Source organism: Aedes aegypti, chromosome 2, assembly GCF_002204515.2.
Source record: "Aedes aegypti strain LVP_AGWG chromosome 2, AaegL5.0 Primary Assembly, whole genome shotgun sequence".
In the NCBI taxonomy this organism is placed as follows: domain Eukaryota; kingdom Metazoa; phylum Arthropoda; class Insecta; order Diptera; family Culicidae; genus Aedes; species Aedes aegypti.
Window position 1 is genome coordinate 357,025,783 of NC_035108.1, and position 18,225 is coordinate 357,044,007.

The 18,225-nt window shown below is 41.7% G+C and overlaps 1 protein-coding gene across 4 annotated transcripts in view; it reads right to left on the reverse strand.

Moving 5' to 3' along the window:
* Positions 1–92: 92 nt before the first annotated feature.
* The window catches only part of LOC5573405, a 108,150-nt gene continuing 90,017 nt past the window's right edge, over positions 93–18,225 (reverse strand). For all 4 annotated transcript variants that reach the window (XM_021846397.1, XM_021846395.1, XM_021846396.1 and 1 more), the window contains exons 7-13: positions 16,866–17,004; positions 15,540–16,807; positions 9,541–9,861; positions 9,329–9,476; positions 9,059–9,273; positions 8,223–8,406; positions 93–975 (exon numbers count right to left, since the gene is read on the reverse strand). In XM_021846397.1, coding sequence (XP_021702089.1) covers positions 603–975; positions 8,223–8,406; positions 9,059–9,273; positions 9,329–9,476; positions 9,541–9,861; positions 15,540–16,807; positions 16,866–17,004 — 2,648 coding nt within the window. In that variant the 3' untranslated portion in view covers positions 93–602. The remainder of the gene's footprint in view (positions 976–8,222; positions 8,407–9,058; positions 9,274–9,328; positions 9,477–9,540; positions 9,862–15,539; positions 16,808–16,865; positions 17,005–18,225) is intronic.

Consider the following 18,225-nt stretch of genomic DNA (forward strand, 5'->3'; position numbering starts at 1 on the left):
AAACGCAATTGAGCCTTACATAAACGAACTGATTAAAATAAAATCCTGGAAAAGCTGTCATGTCATCATATCGTGATTTCAAATCCTCTTGGTGCTATTCAAGTATACACTACATTTTATTCGATTGTTTTATATCTAAAGCTACGACTACAGTTACATGTTTAATTCTTATAAATAATTTAGATCCGATTTGATGATGAATTTTGTCACCAGCTTTCTTTATTGATGCGTCAAAGAGGTCCTTCATTTTGCTATTCGGATCTTTCTCATACGATAAAGAAAGTGGTAAGAGCTCACGATGTTCTTTCTAATACGATAGTGGCATAAATATTAATATTAACAGAAATGAAAGTAGAAGATCGTTTTGGCAGTATTGAATCGTTCATATAAGACCGTTGCCAACGCGAACGAAAGTTCGCCGTCTCAAACGCATCATTCACTGGGTTCAAGACAGAATCATTTGAAAAGGGACTTAACGTCTGCTACTTTTATAAATGCTTATTAGCTACAATTCACTGTTGCTATTCAAACGTCCGTCTACTACGTATGTCCATCAGAAACGCATTATCACATCATTCGCCTATTTAACGTTGTCCTATTTCCTAGCATTTGTCCTTCTTACAATCGATCACGTTGCTGCTGAGTTGGGTCGCGTTGCCCGCCATGGGTATGTGCTTCGAGGCGGCTGCAGTAATACCACCTCCGCTGCTGGTGCTTCCACTTCCGCTGCCAGGAGGGCCCTTGTCGTACAGGAACGTCACCGGCCAGAGTTCCGCCGGAGCCGTCACGTCGTCCAGGTGCCTCAGTCCGCCCGGTTTCGGAGGTGACTGATAGATTTCACCCTTTTTATTCTTGTCTTGATGACGCGTACCATCGGTGAGCCCATTGGGGTGCCCATGGCCATGGTTAGATTTCTTGGGGAAGTACTTATCGCTGCACTTGCGCCACTGGTCGGGAGCATCTCCCACGAAGCACCTGGTTGAGATAGGAGAAAAAATAAAGGGGAAAAATGGTCGGATGGTGTGACGATTGTTGAGGTGGGAAATGTGCTGCAGTTCTGAATACTTCTTCAGTTGGGAAGTGATGAACGAAAATATAAATTCATATAAGATAACATGGTAAAATATAAGATAAGAATTTCACCATTGCTACTCTAATGATGATAAGAATAATAATGATCGAATATTGTCCTAGAAGTTCTTAAAAACATGTACAGTCAACTCTCAATATTGAAGAGACTATTGAGTTAGGGAGGTAACGAGTTACAGAATACAAAACCAGTGCGAAAGCGATCCAAGGGACCATCGAGGTAGCTATGAAAACCAATTTTTACTATGGTTCTCTAACTCGATATCGAGATAAAGAGTATCGACTAAGGGGGTGTTGACTGTACTACCACTACAGATAAATTTTGGAGAAAATCCATAGCAATTCAAAAAAAAATATATTTTGAGTAATAAAGATGCAACTTTGGCAAAACTGTTTTGAAGAATCCTTGCAGTGAATCCTTGTTTAAATCATATAGGCGTCAAAGATTCCTACGCGACTTCTCAACATTCCTATAGGAATAGCTCCAGTATTTTTTTTCCAGCGCATTCCTTTCAGAAACTTTTCTATGTATAGACCCCTACAGCATATCTTCCAGTGGTATCTTCAAGAGATACTCCAAGGAATTTCTCCACTATATGCTTCAGATTATCCTTAACACACTACACTACAGTAATTTTCACAAGTATTGCTCAGAAAAATCTCCACAGGCTTATCACAGAAATTTCTCAAGGGATATATTCATCAATTCAAACCACGAAGCTTTATTTCATGGTTTTGGAAAAAATCGTTTAGGAATTTACTCACAGATTTCCACTAGAATTCCAGGCGATTTTTCAAGCGATTTCTACTAAAAAAAATTCCCGGATTCTCCAAGGATTTTTTTTTTGAAATTCTAGGAAATATATAGGTGACTATTCTTCAATAAATTCTACATATGATTTCTTATGAAGTTACTCAAGAAATTTTCCTAAAATATGTCTTCATTATTTCATCCAGAAATTACTCCTGCATGCTCCTGCAAATATATCTCGGTAAAATGTCTTAAGTAAGTTCATTTAGGGCTCCAATAATTACAAAAATGGTTTCGTTTGTAATTTATTCAATAATTATTCAACTAGCACTTTGTATAGAGAATGTTCGAAAACTTTGCTCAGAAAATTTAAGATCCTTAAGACATCCTTTCTTGAGTTCACATCTGCTTCATCTGCTATTTTAAAGGAATTTCATCATAGATTGTCCAAAGCTGAAGCTGTCTCGAAAGTAATATACACCAGCAACAAAAATTACTTTAAGAAAGGAACAACCACTGTAACATACATTATCGTTTGATATACTTTTTTGTGAGGATTGATGTGATGTGGAGATCTATGTTTGATAAGTATCACAGTTAGCTTTTGAATACAGTCACTTATGCTGACTTTGATTCTGAAAAAGTCCCTGTGAGCAATTCTCGCTGAAACCAGGGCGCCATCGGCACATACCGTTCGAATTCCAATTTTATGTCACGTACCGGGTTCCCCCGTTGGTTTGACCACATTTAATCTGAACACTTTTTAATTTGTACCCCGCTAATTTGCACGTCGTTCAGATTAAAAATGGTTCAAACGTCATTCTGCTCATGGAACAGAGTAGAAAGAAATGGAACGCGGTGGAACGGAACGCAGAATCAAAACAAAACAGCCGAAAGGGTAACCAGAAGTACGTTTTTCTGTTGTTCGTAGGGTGACTAGAAGTTCAAATTAAAAATGAACCTCAATGGTTTGCATGAGGTACCGTTCAAATTAGCGGGGGTGCACGGTATATGATAAAACTAAAGGGTGGTCCGCAGCTTACAGACGAAAACCAAACTCACGTTGTACAAGACTCTAATTCTTCCGGTTGCTCTGTACGGCCACGAATTTTGGACGTTGAAAGCAGAGCTTTTAGCTTTTCTACCTATTAAAGGGTGTCCATCCATCCGGGAAATCCGAGAAAAGCTGGAAATGCTGAGAATTTGAAATCACCGAGAAAAATACAAGAAATACGATATTGAGATATTGAGCGAATTCCAGGTAGATATTATAAAATATCATTGAGATTCTTGCAAAATTTCTAGATGTGTACTTAGAGATTCTTCAAGGTGCTTTCTGTTAAGAATTATGGAAAATCCAAGATGAGATTTTTTAAGAACTGAAAACCAGGCAAATTAATAAGTTAGTGCTCAGAAATTACATTCTCTCACAAAAACAATGAAAATAACGTTTGTGGATGCAAAATTCACGTTCAAACAATTTTCGCATTTTTTTACGGGCCATACTGTAGGGTAAGTGATCCATTAGTTGGGGTGTTCCTATAGGGTGTTCCTATAGTTTCGGTAGTGCCAATTATAATGATTCATTGAATTAGCCACAGAACCTACACTGCCAATCGACGTGTTGGCTTGTTGATACACGAAATAGTTGAAAACATCAGTCAATCAGTGGATAACTTAATTAAAAAAAAATACTCCGAACAAAGTTAATGAATGTAGTATTTCTTCTTGATCTGTGTTGAAACTGTTGTAATCCTAGATAAATAAGAATTACAACTTCGACTAATTGCGGCTGGACATTTTAAACAAAGATTCAAAATTGTAAAAGTATGTAAAACAAGAATTTTCCATATAAGAAAAACAATGTTGACGTTTTTTTGCTTGATCTTCGATACAATGCGAAATAATGACACAGTGAATTGCGGCACAGATAATCCATTCTCTATATTAGTAGCCATGAAACATGAAACGATTGATTTTTTGTTCCAAGTCCAAACTGCGCGATGACTGGTTAAAAGATTCATTCATTTCATTTATTTAGTTCACATCTACACAGATAACACTGAATCAACAATTTCACGCCACAATACTCGGTTCGTGGCCGCATCTCTCCATCCTCGGTTCTGCCCCACGCTCGCCAAATCGATACGCACTTGATCCGCCCACCTAGCTCGCTGCGCTCCACGCCTTCTTGTACCAACCGGATCCGAAGCGAACACCATCTTTGCAGGGTTGCTGTCCGGCATTCTTGCAACATGCCCTGCCCATCGTATCCTTCCAGCTTTGGCCACCTTCTGGATACTGGGTTCGCCGTAGAGTTGGGCGAGCTCGTGGTTCATCCTTCGCCGCCACACACCGTTCTCCTGCACACCGCCGAAGATCGTCCTAAGCACCCGACGTTCGAAGACTCCAAGTGCTTGCAGGTCCTCCTCGAGCATCGTCCACGTTTCATGCCCGTAGAGGACTACCGGCCTTATGAGCGTTTTGTACATGGTACATTTGGTGCGGGCGTGAATCTTTTTTGACCGCAGCTTCTTCTGGAGGCCATAGTAGGCCCGACTTCCACTGATGATGCGCCTCCGTATTTCACGGCTAACGTTATTGTCAGCCGTCAGCAAGGATCCAAGGTAGACGAACTCGTCGACCACCTCGAACGTATCCCCGTCTATCGTAACACTGCTACCTAGGCGAGCCCTGTCGCGCTCAGCCCCACCAGCTAGCATGTACTTTGTCTTGGCCGCATTCACCACCAGTCCAACTTTTGCTGCCTCGCGTTTCAGGCGGGTGTACAGGTCTGCCACCTTTTCAAATGTTCGGCCGACGATGTCCATATCATCCGCGAAGCAAACAAATTGACTGGATCTCGTAAAAATCGTACCCCGGCTGTTAAGCCCGGCTCTCCGCATAACACCTTCTAGCGCAATATTGAACAACAGGCACGAAAGTCCATCACCTTGTCGTAGTCCCCGGTGGGATCCAAACGAACTGGAGTGTTCGCCTGAAACCTTCACACAATTTTGCACACCTTCCATTGTCGCTCTTATCAGTCTCGTGAGCTTCCCGGGAAAGCTGTTCTCGTCCATGATTTTCCATAGCTCTACGCGGTCGATACTGTCGTATGCCGCCTTGAAATCAATGAAAAGGTGATGCGTTGGGACCTGGTATTCACGACATTTTTGGAGGATTTGCCGTACAGTAAAGATCTGGTCCGTTGTCGATCGGCCGTCAACGAAGCCGGCTTGATAACTTCCCACGAACTCGTTTACTACGGGTGACAAACGACGGAAGATGATCTGGGATAATACTTTGTAGGCCGCATTTAGAATGGTGATCGCACGAAAGTTCTCACAGTCTAACTTGTCGCCTTTCTTGTAGATGGGGCAGATTACCCCTTCCTTCCACTCCTCCGGTAGCTGTTCTGTTTCCCAGATTGTGCCTATCAGCCGGTGCAGACAAATGGCCAGCCTTTCCGGACCCATCTTTATGAGTTCAGCTCCGATACCATCCTTACCAGCAGCTTTATTGTTCTTGAGCTGGTGAATGGCATCCTTAACCTCCCTCAAAGTGGGGGCTGGTTGGTTTCCATCTTCCGCAGTACTGACGAAGGCATTTCCTCCGTTGTCCCGTCCTTCATTGCCTGTGCTCTCAGCACCATTCAGGTGCTCGTCGAAGTGCTGCTTCCACCTTTCGATCACCTCACGCTCGTCCGTCAGAATGCTCCCATCCTTATCCCTGCACATCTCGGCTCGCGGCACGAAGCCATTGCGGGATGCGTTGAGCTTCTGATAGAACCTACGCGTTTCCTGAGACCGGCACAGCTGTTCCATCTCCTCGCACTCCGTCTCCTCCAGGCGGCGTTTTTTCTCCCGAAAGAGGCGGGTCTGCTGTTGCCGTTTCCGTTTATAGCGTTCCACGTTCTGCCGGGTCCCTTGCTGCAGCATGACCGCCCGCGCTGCATTCTTCCCCTTCAAAACCTCCTGGCACTCCTCGTCGAACCAATCGTTCCGTCGACTCCGTCCCACGTACCCGACGTTGCTCTCAGCTGCATCGTTGATGGCTGCTTTTACTGTTCTCCAGCAGTCCTCAAGAGGGGCTTCGTCCAGCTCACCCTCTTCCGGTAATGCAGCCTCGAGTTGCTGCGCGTATGCCGCTGCGACATCCGGTTGCTTGAGCCGCTCTAGGTCATACCGGGGCGGCCGTCGGTACCGTACGTTGTTAACGACGGAGAGTTTTGGGCGCAGTTTGGCCATCACCAGATAGTGGTCAGAGTCGATGTTAGCGCCACGATAGGTCCTGACGTCGATAATGTCGGAGAAGTGCCGACCATCAATCAGAACGTGGTCGATTTGCGATTCTGTCTGCTGTGGTGATCTCCAGGTGTATCGGTACGGAAGGCTGTGCTGGAAGTAGGTGCTACGAATGGCCATATTCTTGGAGGCGGCAAAGTCAATTAGTCGTAGGCCGTTTTCGTTCGTCAGCCGGTGGGCGCTGAACTTTCCAATCGTCGGTCTAAATTCCTCCTCCTGGCCAACCTGAGCGTTTAGATCTCCTATGATGATTTTGACGTCGTGGCTTGGGCAGCTGTCGTACTCGCGTTCGAGCTGCGCGTAAAAAGCGTCTTTATCATCATCAGTGCTTCCGGAGTGAGGGCTGTGCACGTTTATTATGCTGAAGTTGAAGAACCGGCCTTTGATCCTCAACTTGCACATTCTCTCATTGATCGGCCACCACTCGATCACGCGCCTCTGCATATCACCCATCACTATAAAAGCTGTTCCCAGCTCATGTGTATTGCCGCAGCTCTGGTAGATGGTATGGTTACCTCTAAACGTTCGCACCATTGATCCCTTCCAACACACTTCCTGCAACGCTACGATGCCGAATCCACGGTCCTTCAGCACGTCGGCGAGTATGCGTGTGCTCCCGATGAAGTTGAGAGATTTACAGTTCCACGTACCGAGCTTCCAATCGCTAGTCCCTTTACGTCGCTGTGGTCTTCGCCGATTGTCCCGGTTCGTATTCTCTCGTTGATTATTCGTTGCTTGATTTTTTTACGGCTGGCTTGCAGGGCCTGACACCAACCCCCTAGATTTCCGGAGGACCATTCCCCCTAAATGTTCGGAGGACCATAGTGCGCAGTTTAGCTTAGAGTCCTTCTCTGGCACTCGGACGATGATCAGCCGCCCCTGACATGGGGAACAGACGCTGTTGTGAGCCGCTCCTAACATGGAGTACAGACGCTCAAGGTTTGGTTAAAAGATGTTTAGTGTTGATTTTTTATATTTCCCAGTAAATCGTTTATATATTTTAGTCCAAAACTTTGTCAAATTTCATCAAGATCAATTAATAAATAACCTAAATCGATTTTTTGAATTTGAATAATGTGTATGAAAATCTATAAAAAAATGAACATTTCGCATAAAAAACGATGCAAATGATTTGATTGATTCGATGCTTAATATTTAATATCCAATAGCAAGACAATTTACAAATCCCTTCAGTGATTAGATGCAAATACCTCTATTGTATTCAATATTTACGCAACTGCAGTGGTATTGGCAATATTTTTTAATATTTGTCAATCAACACCAATAAAAGTGATATTATACTCTAATGTTATCAAACAACATAAACATTGATAAAGAGCGAAAAGGAAAATTTTACGAATTTGAAAATATTGCTTCATTTTTCGCATTTTGAATGTCAAATCAAATACAGTCGCTTCTCCACATCTCGATATCGAAAGAACTGGTTAGAAGAATTGCTTGAGAAATTCTAGGAAAACGTTAGGAAGAATCCGTGAGGGTACATTTGTGTACGAGTGTCAAGCCAATGGTGGCTTTCCTTTTTTCAAAGAATACTCACAAATATTGCTCTCTTTTGTCCCCTCAAAAAATTCCTCCATGAATGTCAACTGTTCCCCTCAAAAGATCTTTCCAGAAATTCTTTAGGTTACTATCTTACCTTTACCGGTCATTGCTCTATTTATTTCTAAAGTTCTAGTTGAATTCTGGGAGAAAAAGATGGGAATATGTGATTTCTGCATGAACTTCTGGTATAACCACTTAGATTTTTTTTGAAGGTATTTGTGTAAAATTTGCTTGAACAATCACCGAAACTGTATTAAAAAGAGAACTTTATATGTCTTGAATTCAATGTGTCTTGTCAATTTGATTGAACATAGTAGAGTCTGTGTCTGAGATCGGAAGTTCACTGAACTGATCTATGAGGGATAAAAGGTATTTACAACATCTAAACAAAAGACAGTAATTATTACACACAAATTTGATACTCAGATAACACAACAACAGCAATATTCTAATCACACTTACAATCTACACATGTAACACACTATACACACATTGTACGCGGGATCTCTTACCATGGATACTCGAACCCTTGCGAGTAGCCGCAAGGGTGCTCCGGTTTACAGCAATAGTCCCACGCACCAATCTCATCACCCTCTATCTCGCACGAGTAAAACCCTGTGATCTTGTTGCGCTCGCACTTGGTCCCGAGCCGGCACGGTTTGCCCGAGACGGTGTACTGGCGCCAACTGCCGTCACCTGATTGGTTGATGGGTCCAAACGTCCGTTGGAATCGTTTTCGGGGTTGAAGTAGGTTCGATTTCAACGGATTAGGTTATGGTATTTTTTTGAGGGGTTTGGCCAGGAGATAGGACACGTAGTTACGATCAAACACACATAAACGGGGGGTATAAAAAAGAGACAAATATACATATAGAGGATGGTTACTCATACGGAACGGATACGATGATGGATTCTATGATGAAGAAGCGTATTAGCCGGATGATTGCCGTGGATTTTTTGTTCTTGTGACTTGGTGATGATAGCCTTAGCGATTTGAGATGGACTCATTTGAAGAATAGATAGTGGTGAAGGCTTATGTGGAATAGATTATTTCATTAACCATAGTTTTTTGCTTAGGAATCTTGTCAGAGGTTTGAAGGTGACTTTCTGTTTTTTTTTGTGAATGATTATTCTGTTTGTTGATCGTGATCGTGAGCTTGATCTTGCTTTTGCTGTTGAGCTTTAGGGTGCGTGTCAGAGTCGTTGCTGTTATCGTGAGTGGTTGTGGTGGAATGCTTCGAGGGATGATGAGTGGTGTGATTATTCTTAGTATTATTAATTGCTTGGTTTGGTAGCAATATGATAAAGTTAGAAGAAGTGTCCTTATCGGAGGAGGTGCTGTTTTTACCCGGCTCCCGGAATATGTCCATCCGGCGATCATGGTTCACGCGATTTCCATTGCCACTGCTAATCGTGGTGATCTTATCTCGACACGTGTAGTCAAATGGATTCCACGCGAACAGCCAGTAATCTCGATCGTTGGTGTGAGCGTAATGAACCCCAAGTTTCAATTCGCTTTGATCTAGGTCAGACATCTCACAGTTGTAAGTCGAAGCTTGCGCGCTGGAACAAAAGTAGATTAATTGATAATTTGCAACATAAATTGCTAACAACATACCTAAAACTGAATGATAAACATTTGAACGCTGAAGTCTCTCTTAGTCGTACGCATTCATTTTTGCAGTCGAGTTCCGTATTAACGGATATCACCTTTTTGATGGCGGATGACAGTAGCTTGGCCGGTGATCCATACCCTAGATAGCAAACTGTAGAAAAGACAAATACATCCTTGATTCACGAGACTCCATACAAATTCCACAATCTACTCACACTTCTTCGCGTGCTTATCGTCGATGATGGGCTGAATTTCGCAACCTTGACCATAGCTCGCCCGCTCGAAAACGTCGAATCCTTCGTCGAACACCAAGTGGCGATCCTTGTCCATATCCCGGACGGGCCAGTCCGACAGCTGGCAGTTGTCGATGACCGAGTTGATGGAATGGGGCCCGAAGCTGTAGGTGAACGCACGACACGTGAACTTGGAGGCCCGGATGCATTCCAGTTCGCATTCGCCCACTGATCGAACGGTGAGCGAGTCACGTACAATTCCCTTGTAGAAGCGCGAGGAGTCGATCACTCGGATGAAGCATTCTGGTGGAGATTGGAATGTAGTAAAATGTAGGTATTAGTCGTTATATCTCAACTATTGCGGACACCAAGTCAACATATTCCAGCTTTGCTGCTTCAGTGTTCTATTAGTAATTTCAAAGTTATTGGCCAAGACCATTATTTGACAATTCGCCATTTTTGCATTTGTACAAAATCTTGTGGCTAGCACGAGGATACTTTAAACCATGGAAAGACTAAACAATTTCCAAACGCGAAAGATCCTCGATCGACTTCAAAGACGGTCTACGCTAATTTTCCACAAGATGGCAATTGTTAATACTTTCCACATTTTTTACATGGAACGTGACACAACGAAAATCGTTAACTCTCGAAACTCTAAATTTGATCATTCGTGAAACAGACCCAAAATCAACCAATTGAAAAACCACCATGAAAAATTCCTAATGCGCATCATCAAGTGATAACTTCTGATCACAGACAAACAGACGTCACACTCTCATCATTGTCCATCGACCACCTTTTTAACGGTCGATTTAAAAATATAGTAGGTGGCCAATCCATCACCCGCAGCGCTCGCATCGTTTTTGTTTGTGTTTGACATTTACACACTACCGCCATCTGTTGGCCCGTCGGCCAAACACCCCGATTTTAGCATTGGACGTGTATGTCCTCGTGACTATGACTTTAATACAGATTTGTTCTAAGTGTTACGTCTGTTTGTCTGTGTTCTGATTTTTCAAGCAAAGAGTTCTTCGAAGGATTCACTACAAGAAATTCAAAGATTTCTGTAAGGTTTCTTTCAGATATTTATCCGGAATTCCTTAAGACCAAGATTACGTCATCCTTTTTCCAGGGATTTTAGCAAAGATTACTTCGTAAAATACTTAATTTCTTCAGTAATCTTCCAAAGGTTGTACATGTGCACAAAGCAATTGTCTTAGCCATTTCTGACTCCTCCAGGAGTTTCGCAACAGATACTTTAAGCTATTTTCATTTGTATTCTTCTAGAAATTATGCCCGGAATTTATCTAGAGATTGTTTCAGCGATATTATTGATTTTTATTAATGAATTCAAGGTTTTATTTCAATAATATTTGCAAATAATTAGTCTAAAAGTTGTTTTGAGATATCCTGGAGATATTTCTTTAAACATTACTCCTGATAATTCTTTTAAGATTCTTCCAGAAACCATTATATAAAATACGAATACATCATCGGATTCCTTTCTTGAGGATTCTTAATTAAATGAATTCAATAAATAATTCAAACATTAGTCCAGAAATACCTCTGAGAACAACTTTGTGAGTTGTTTTAGAGTCGCGAATCAATTAAAACTCAGAATAAATGCAATTTTTTTAATAATCTAGATACTTCTTCCTCGTTCAAAGATAGACTCAAAAAGTTCTCTAAAGATAGCTTTAAAAAGAAATATTTTTAGGATTTTACTTCTTGAATCCTTGAAAGAATTCCTGATTGAATTAGTTGTGAGGTTTAGACAAATGTAACATAATTTTGTAGAGGAATTGGTGGATTGATTCCTGCAGTATCTAAATGTTGAAAAATGTTGGTATCAGGGAGAAACCAACACAAAAATCTTGGAGCAACATCTGACCAAACTACTGGATTATTTCCTAAAGCATATTCAACATAACAAATTTATGAAATCTCTGTAATAATTTCATGAGACAGTTTTGAAAGATTCCTCAGGAGAACTCAAGGAAAAAAATCTGAGATAAAAAATCCTGATGGAATCGTCGAGAATCCCCTGACAAAAAAGTTCTAAGACAATCGAATAATTGTTGCATAAGATACGACTGGAATAAATATGAAAGCGACATCTCTTTAGAAATTTCTTTCAACATTTTTTATATAACACACAAAAAGAATTTCCAGAAAAATGCAAAGCAAAATACATCGAAATATTGTAGGTAAATTTCTGGAAGATACCATGTTAGAAGGAATACATGAAAGAATGCTTGGAAATAAAGCATTGTTGGAATTTCTTAAGAAATGCTCTGATATATCCTTAATAATACAGTATGTCAAAGTTAGAGATATTACTGTTAAGGTACCCCGGGGCAAGTGAGAATCCGGGGTAAGTGGGGCGTTTTGTCATAAGTTTTTCATGGGGTTATTCTTCTAGAAAGTTGAAGATACAATGACAAGGAATGTATTTAGTACTAAACATATTGTTATTTTTATTACCATGTGGTTCATGTAAAAGTTGTCAGTTCAGCGCCATTTTCAAAGTTACTCTCTTTTGAGTAGATTTGAACGAGCGTGTTGGTCTGAACCTGAACGTTGACTGGCCACTGCCGACTCAACTATCACATGGAAAATATTCAGTGTGCTCGCTCATTTGTGTATGATAGTTGTGATTCCGATTATGAAATTTCGTATCATCTGATATGTAACTGTCCAGCTGTTCTCTCTTCAAGGGACCCCACCCTTATTTTCTTCCATATTTACCTTTTCTTTTCTATCCCATTGGGTAGATGATGAAATAGGCTAAAATTTGGCTATAACACAAATCACCAAATTGGCGGGGAACGTGCCTCTGGAGCCGGCCTTCTGATACCTGATACTATTATTTCTCTTTGAGCTTTTTCCAGAAGTTTGTCTCGAGTTTTGTTAAACAGATCATCAAATTTGCATAATATGTTTCACATAAGAAGGTAAACATATTTATAGCCGCCAGTCTGTATGGAAACTGCCCATAGTGCAGCTAGGCTACCGAACTAACAAGAAGAATGATAACGGCTTGTGACACAATCAGGCTGTTATATGTTATATGAATATCATCGTTCCCCGTGGAAAAGTCATCTGAATTTTTTTCCGGTGACCTTTTCCAAATCACTATCGGTTGGCAATATTTGCTAATGCAACATTTCGTATGCGATGGTCATGCTATAAGCATTTGAATTTTTCCAAAATTTTGACATTTAACAGCACTGACACAACTCTGCTGCTAATACTGGAGCCGAAGAACAATAGAAGTAATAAACCATAGAAGAAAAAATGTCGTAAGTGTTCCCTCCCGGTCAACCAGTAAGAGATTTCCGATAGCGATCGATATCGATTCGTTTTGAATCGTTGACGATCGCCATAGCTGGACAAAGATCTGTAAAGAAATTGTTACACTGGTTGATCGGGCTTTGTTCTCGCTCAGAAACATGTAGGGTACATAAGTGTCAAACTGCATCCATTTTCGCGTTGACATTTATAGCCCCGCATATCTCCGCCAGCACATGATGTTCCGACAGCGACGCCAGCGACATTCTTCTTCTATGGTTTATTACTTATATGCAGGGCTGCCACATGTAGAGATTTATCTGTATTACACAGATTGTTTTATTCTGACACAGGTTTGATTCGTATGGGACACAGATTTTCTTTCAACAAATTTTGTATGGACACAGATTTTTTTGTATGGGACACAGATTTTCTAACCTCGTGGATACAGATTTTCTATCAAATCATCTGGCATCTCTGCTTATATGCGAAGAACAGACGATGTTCAGATTACTAATGGAATGAGACGCTCAGCACGTTACGCGCTGCTTGTCACAGAGCCGGAAGGCAGGCTCAACGGAGATGGGTAGAGAAAAGAGCTAGACGCCGTTACGAGATGCTAGACCCGTACCAAATGAAAGCCCAAGCTTAGTAAATCGGATATACAATGAGCTGTGCCGAGTTGCAGATGTCAATCCTTGCAATAATGAGTAGCCGTTATGGCAAAGATGAGAGCTTCTTCGAGCTCAGATGTGCCAGGCTAGCTGAAAACAAAGTAGGGGAACATGGTCCAAGACGCACTGATGGAGTAAAATGGCGCACCTCATTAAATCATTCCTAGAACGTTTCAATTTGTATTATTTGCCAAACCATGTTAACATATGTTTACCCAAGAGTTGCCGCCACAATCCTTGGACATAAACTCATAGAGTTTTCCTTAATTTTCCGGTGAAATTCAACATTTTTCACTTTTTATTGTAAATATTAAGGTTTTTCGATGATTTCATGAAGGAATAAGCGTTTCCATACCACAAAGCAAACTAATGGAGAAACTTGATTGCTAACTACTAGTTCTCCATACTAAATGGCATTCTACCCCATCCATTTGGTCATTTTGAACCACCCCCATTTTTCAACTAACTTTTCTACACGATTTAAACCCGTAAAAAAACTCAAATTTGGGAAATGATGATAGCAAATTTGGGAAATGATGATAGCTAGCAAATATTGTAAAGTTACTGTTAGGACTTCGAATGGCGTTAAAATGGATCGCATCATCGACCAGAGCTGACTACCAGATCTTTTCCTCCCTCACTAATAAACACCCTTCCCGTGGTGATTGTGGAGATGCAGAGGTATTCTCGGTCTCTAGAAGCAACAATCATTACACCCTAACATTCCTTCCCCATCCCAACTGACTGTAAGGACTTGGCCGGCGCCGTTATTGATCAATAATATTAGATCTGCTAAAATTGCACTTCGAGAGTAAGCGGAAACTCCCATCCCTTATTCATTTGGATCGTAGTGCAATTCTTACCAGTTCCGATCAATCACGGAGTAGCAACCATTGACATGTACAGTCAGTCTATGCTATGCTATGCTATGCTATGTTAGGACTTCGAATGGCGTTAAAATGTGGATCTCATTAGGAGAAAACGACACAAATCCTTAAAGTGTCATTTTGGACCATTTGACCCTACATGCTGATGGACAAGACCGAACGCGCAAGAACTCGCCTAAGAACCAGCGTTAGACCGAAATACCTTCGAGGTAGTAGATAAGTTCGTTTACCGTTGCCTTAGTTTACCTTGTAATCTGTCAACAACACTAGCTTTGGAATAAGAAGGCACATCATCTGTGGGCTTGTACCTACTCAGGCCTCCAGGAGAACCTGTAGTCGAAAAAGATACGTCACTACATCAAATATGTCTACACACCAAAAATGTATAAAACGCCTTAGTACTCTGCAGGCATGAAACGTGATCTTTGTTCGAGAAGGTCAGCAAGCATTTTGAGTTTTCGAACGGTTTTTGCTTAAGATGATTCTTGACGCTGAGTGACGCTGGTGCGTGAACCACGAACTCGCTGAAATCTATGGCGAATTTACTGCCCATAACTGTAAAACAGTCACATTCGACATTTTTGGCAAATTGGAGTTAATACCATGGAGAGTCATCAAATGACAAATACTTTCGATCAACTTACTGATTGATTGATAATTAAGTTGATCGAAAGTATTTGTCATTTGATGACTCTCCATGGTATTAACTCCAATTTGTCAAAAATTTCGAATGTGACTGTTTTGCAGTTATGGGCAGTTTAAGCATCCCGAAAGTGGCAAAAGCTGAAAAAATACGTTTGGCGCGGTATATTTAGAAAATGCCGGACAGTAACGCTGTGACAATTGTGATCCGGCAGGTACAAAATGACGTGGAGAAATCAATTTTGACCCAGTCTCAGTTGTCCTTTTATCCCGCATTTTCACTTTGTAATTTTTAGGATTATTCCATGAATTGTTAAATATGGTTTCACGAAAAGGTTACGTGGAATGACAGATATACTGATTTAGTTGAAATTAGTTTGAAAATATTGAACATTCCAAGAGCAACGTAAATACAAGTTGTAAAAACGTGATCATTTTGTCCCCGTTCACGGTACCAATTTTTATAGGAAACTTTGAAACTTACGTGCATTGACGTCCCTAATCGGTGGATGAGAATCCGCTCGGCAGGCCCGCATATCATCGGTCATCGCGTAGATATCGTAGTCCCGATCCGGTTCTACATCGGCGTAGAAGTCCAACAGCTGATAGGGCCGATCACAAAGTAGACAATTCTCCCGCGAAATGGTAGAATAGCGGTAGCTAAACGTCATACAGCGGAAACGTGACTCCGAGAAGCAAGTCCGTTCGCACTCGATCACCGTTGGAGTGTTCAGGGCGTACTTGACTATTCCCTTGTGCAATCGGAAGCCCTCGCTCGATTTGACGGAACATTCGTCGTGGCCAGGTCGTCGCGTCCATTGCGGACCGAAGTGCGCAGGTCGGTAATCCGGAGTAGCAAGCGCGTTTGAATCTTCATAGCTATATTTACGACCACCGTAGCTTAGAATGGTGTTCTCCTCTGGATTTCGCAATTCGAAGTAGTTGAAGGTGGGTCCATCGTAGCGCTTGACTTCGTTACGCAGTCCCCAATAATCGGAAGTCGATTTGTAGGAGTCGGCGCCGCTATGGCCGTAAGTTCCTCCGTAGGTGCCCCAGTTTTTATGTGCATCTTGTCCGATGAGATACGGGATGAAGGAGCTGGGTTTTTCGGAATGTGATGTCGGTGGGTATTGCGCTGGGGGAGATGGTGGTGGGATTGGATCGCGATCTTCGTATGGGTAACGTGGACGATGAATATATGGACGGTCATCTTCAGGATAGGGATAGGACGGTCGAAAATAGTCGTTACGATCGTATGATCCGCTCACGTATTGTGGGGGCTTGTAATGATCATGGTCGGTAGATCCGTATCGATCGATGTCGCCGCCAAAGCTGGGTTTGAACGGCGGCGGTGGTGGTGGTGGGAAATAGCCTGATGCGTAGCGGTCGTACTCAGGGCGGGTGAAAGTTGGAGGTCGATACTTGTCAATTGCTGTAATGGGTTTATAGCGGTTTTCCTCGTAGGGAATGCGATCTTGAGGAGGGTACGGTTTGTAACTTTCCGCATGAGGTCGATAAGTGGTAGGCCTGACGTAATCGATCGATGGCCGGTACGGTTTCATACTGCAATCTTTGCATCCATAGTTGGGGCGACACGAGTGAGTAGCACTTCGGTCACGCTCGTAGTAGTCGTAGTCAGGATCTCGGATCAGATTTGAGTCCCGCTGATGGGGACTAGAGTACAGATCGATCTGTGACAAGGGTTGATCTATCAGTTCGCAGTCTCCTTGACCGCGGCCAGTAGGGTCGAGTCTGTGAAGAGAAATATTATTAGGGAGATGATAAAGTTCTTTTTGTGACAGAATCCTACCTGTAGTTGAACCCTTCGCATGGGAATCTTCGTTCGTCTCCGCATTCTCGTTGACAGTCTTCTACACGCTCGCAAATCAGCGTCCGTCGTACCCATTGTGGGGCAACTCGTTTTCCGGCTAACACTCTTCGGTAGCACGCTACAACAGATAAAAGACAAACACGTTGTATACGATTAATAATTGCTGCAAACTCATCAGACACATCTGGATTGCTGTTGAACAATGCATATGGGGTGCTAACTAGTGTGAATACATTACAATAGTTGACGCCAAATGGAATTTAACCCATTGATGCCCAAAGTATCCTACACTTATGCCCAGAAATTGTTATCAATAGCACAGCGTGACAAAAATGACATTTTTGCGTGATTCAAGGATCAAATTATGTGTCTCTAGTAGGTTTGGGAGTGCTGAATCTGATACTTTTCTCAAAAATGTTCCAGCAAGTCCCAATTTTTAGCTACAGGTCACCAAAGTTGTATAAACACTGGTTTTAATGATGTTTATATAAAGTTTAAAGCATAATTTCTCAAACTTTTTTATGATCTAATCCACTAAGAATGCAAAATGCGATTATAACTTCCATTTCAGAAATAATTTGGTTGAAATTGCATGGTTTAATTTAGATTAAATCGATTGCAGTCTCCATACAAAATTCTATTTTTCTCTTATGTGACAAAATACAACACTCTTCTAAACCATCAAAAAATAACGTTTGAGCATCGAAAGTATCATGAACTTTGTTGATAAGTATTGTTGTACACATGAAGTTTGAGTTCTGTGGCAAATCAGGCAAATAAATTGATTGATTGATTGAAATAGTCAAATTTTTCATTTTCGCCAGGCAATAGCATGAGCATGATTGACCGCCCGCAGTTGCTACTCCTTTATGGCAAGAACAGCTGTACTTACACAGGGAACCAACATATGCTACTCAGCATCAGTAGCATCTTTAATGTGTAAGTACTGGTGCTTTCATTATTATAACAAACAATACCGGCACCGGCTGCGTCCTAATGCAGGTCAATTTGGGAATAGGAGGGAAATGTTGACGTGTTACTTGCTTTATGGAAGCACTTCCACAAGAAAACACTGGGAGTTTGGTTATCGGAAAGGATTCGTTTTGGTAAACGATAAAGATATAATTTTAAATGAATACGTGAACATATACACGGATGATCGATACCGATAGTGCGGTTACTATGCAAACCGGAAACGATCCGAATTCCGCCCACAAAAGAGCATGCAACAGATTCAATGGACCAAACACTACTGACGCGTCGTTGCTTTTTTCCACTCGCACACTTTGTTTTTTTTTCTTCAGCAAAACGCGAACCTGACACAATTGATCCGGATTCC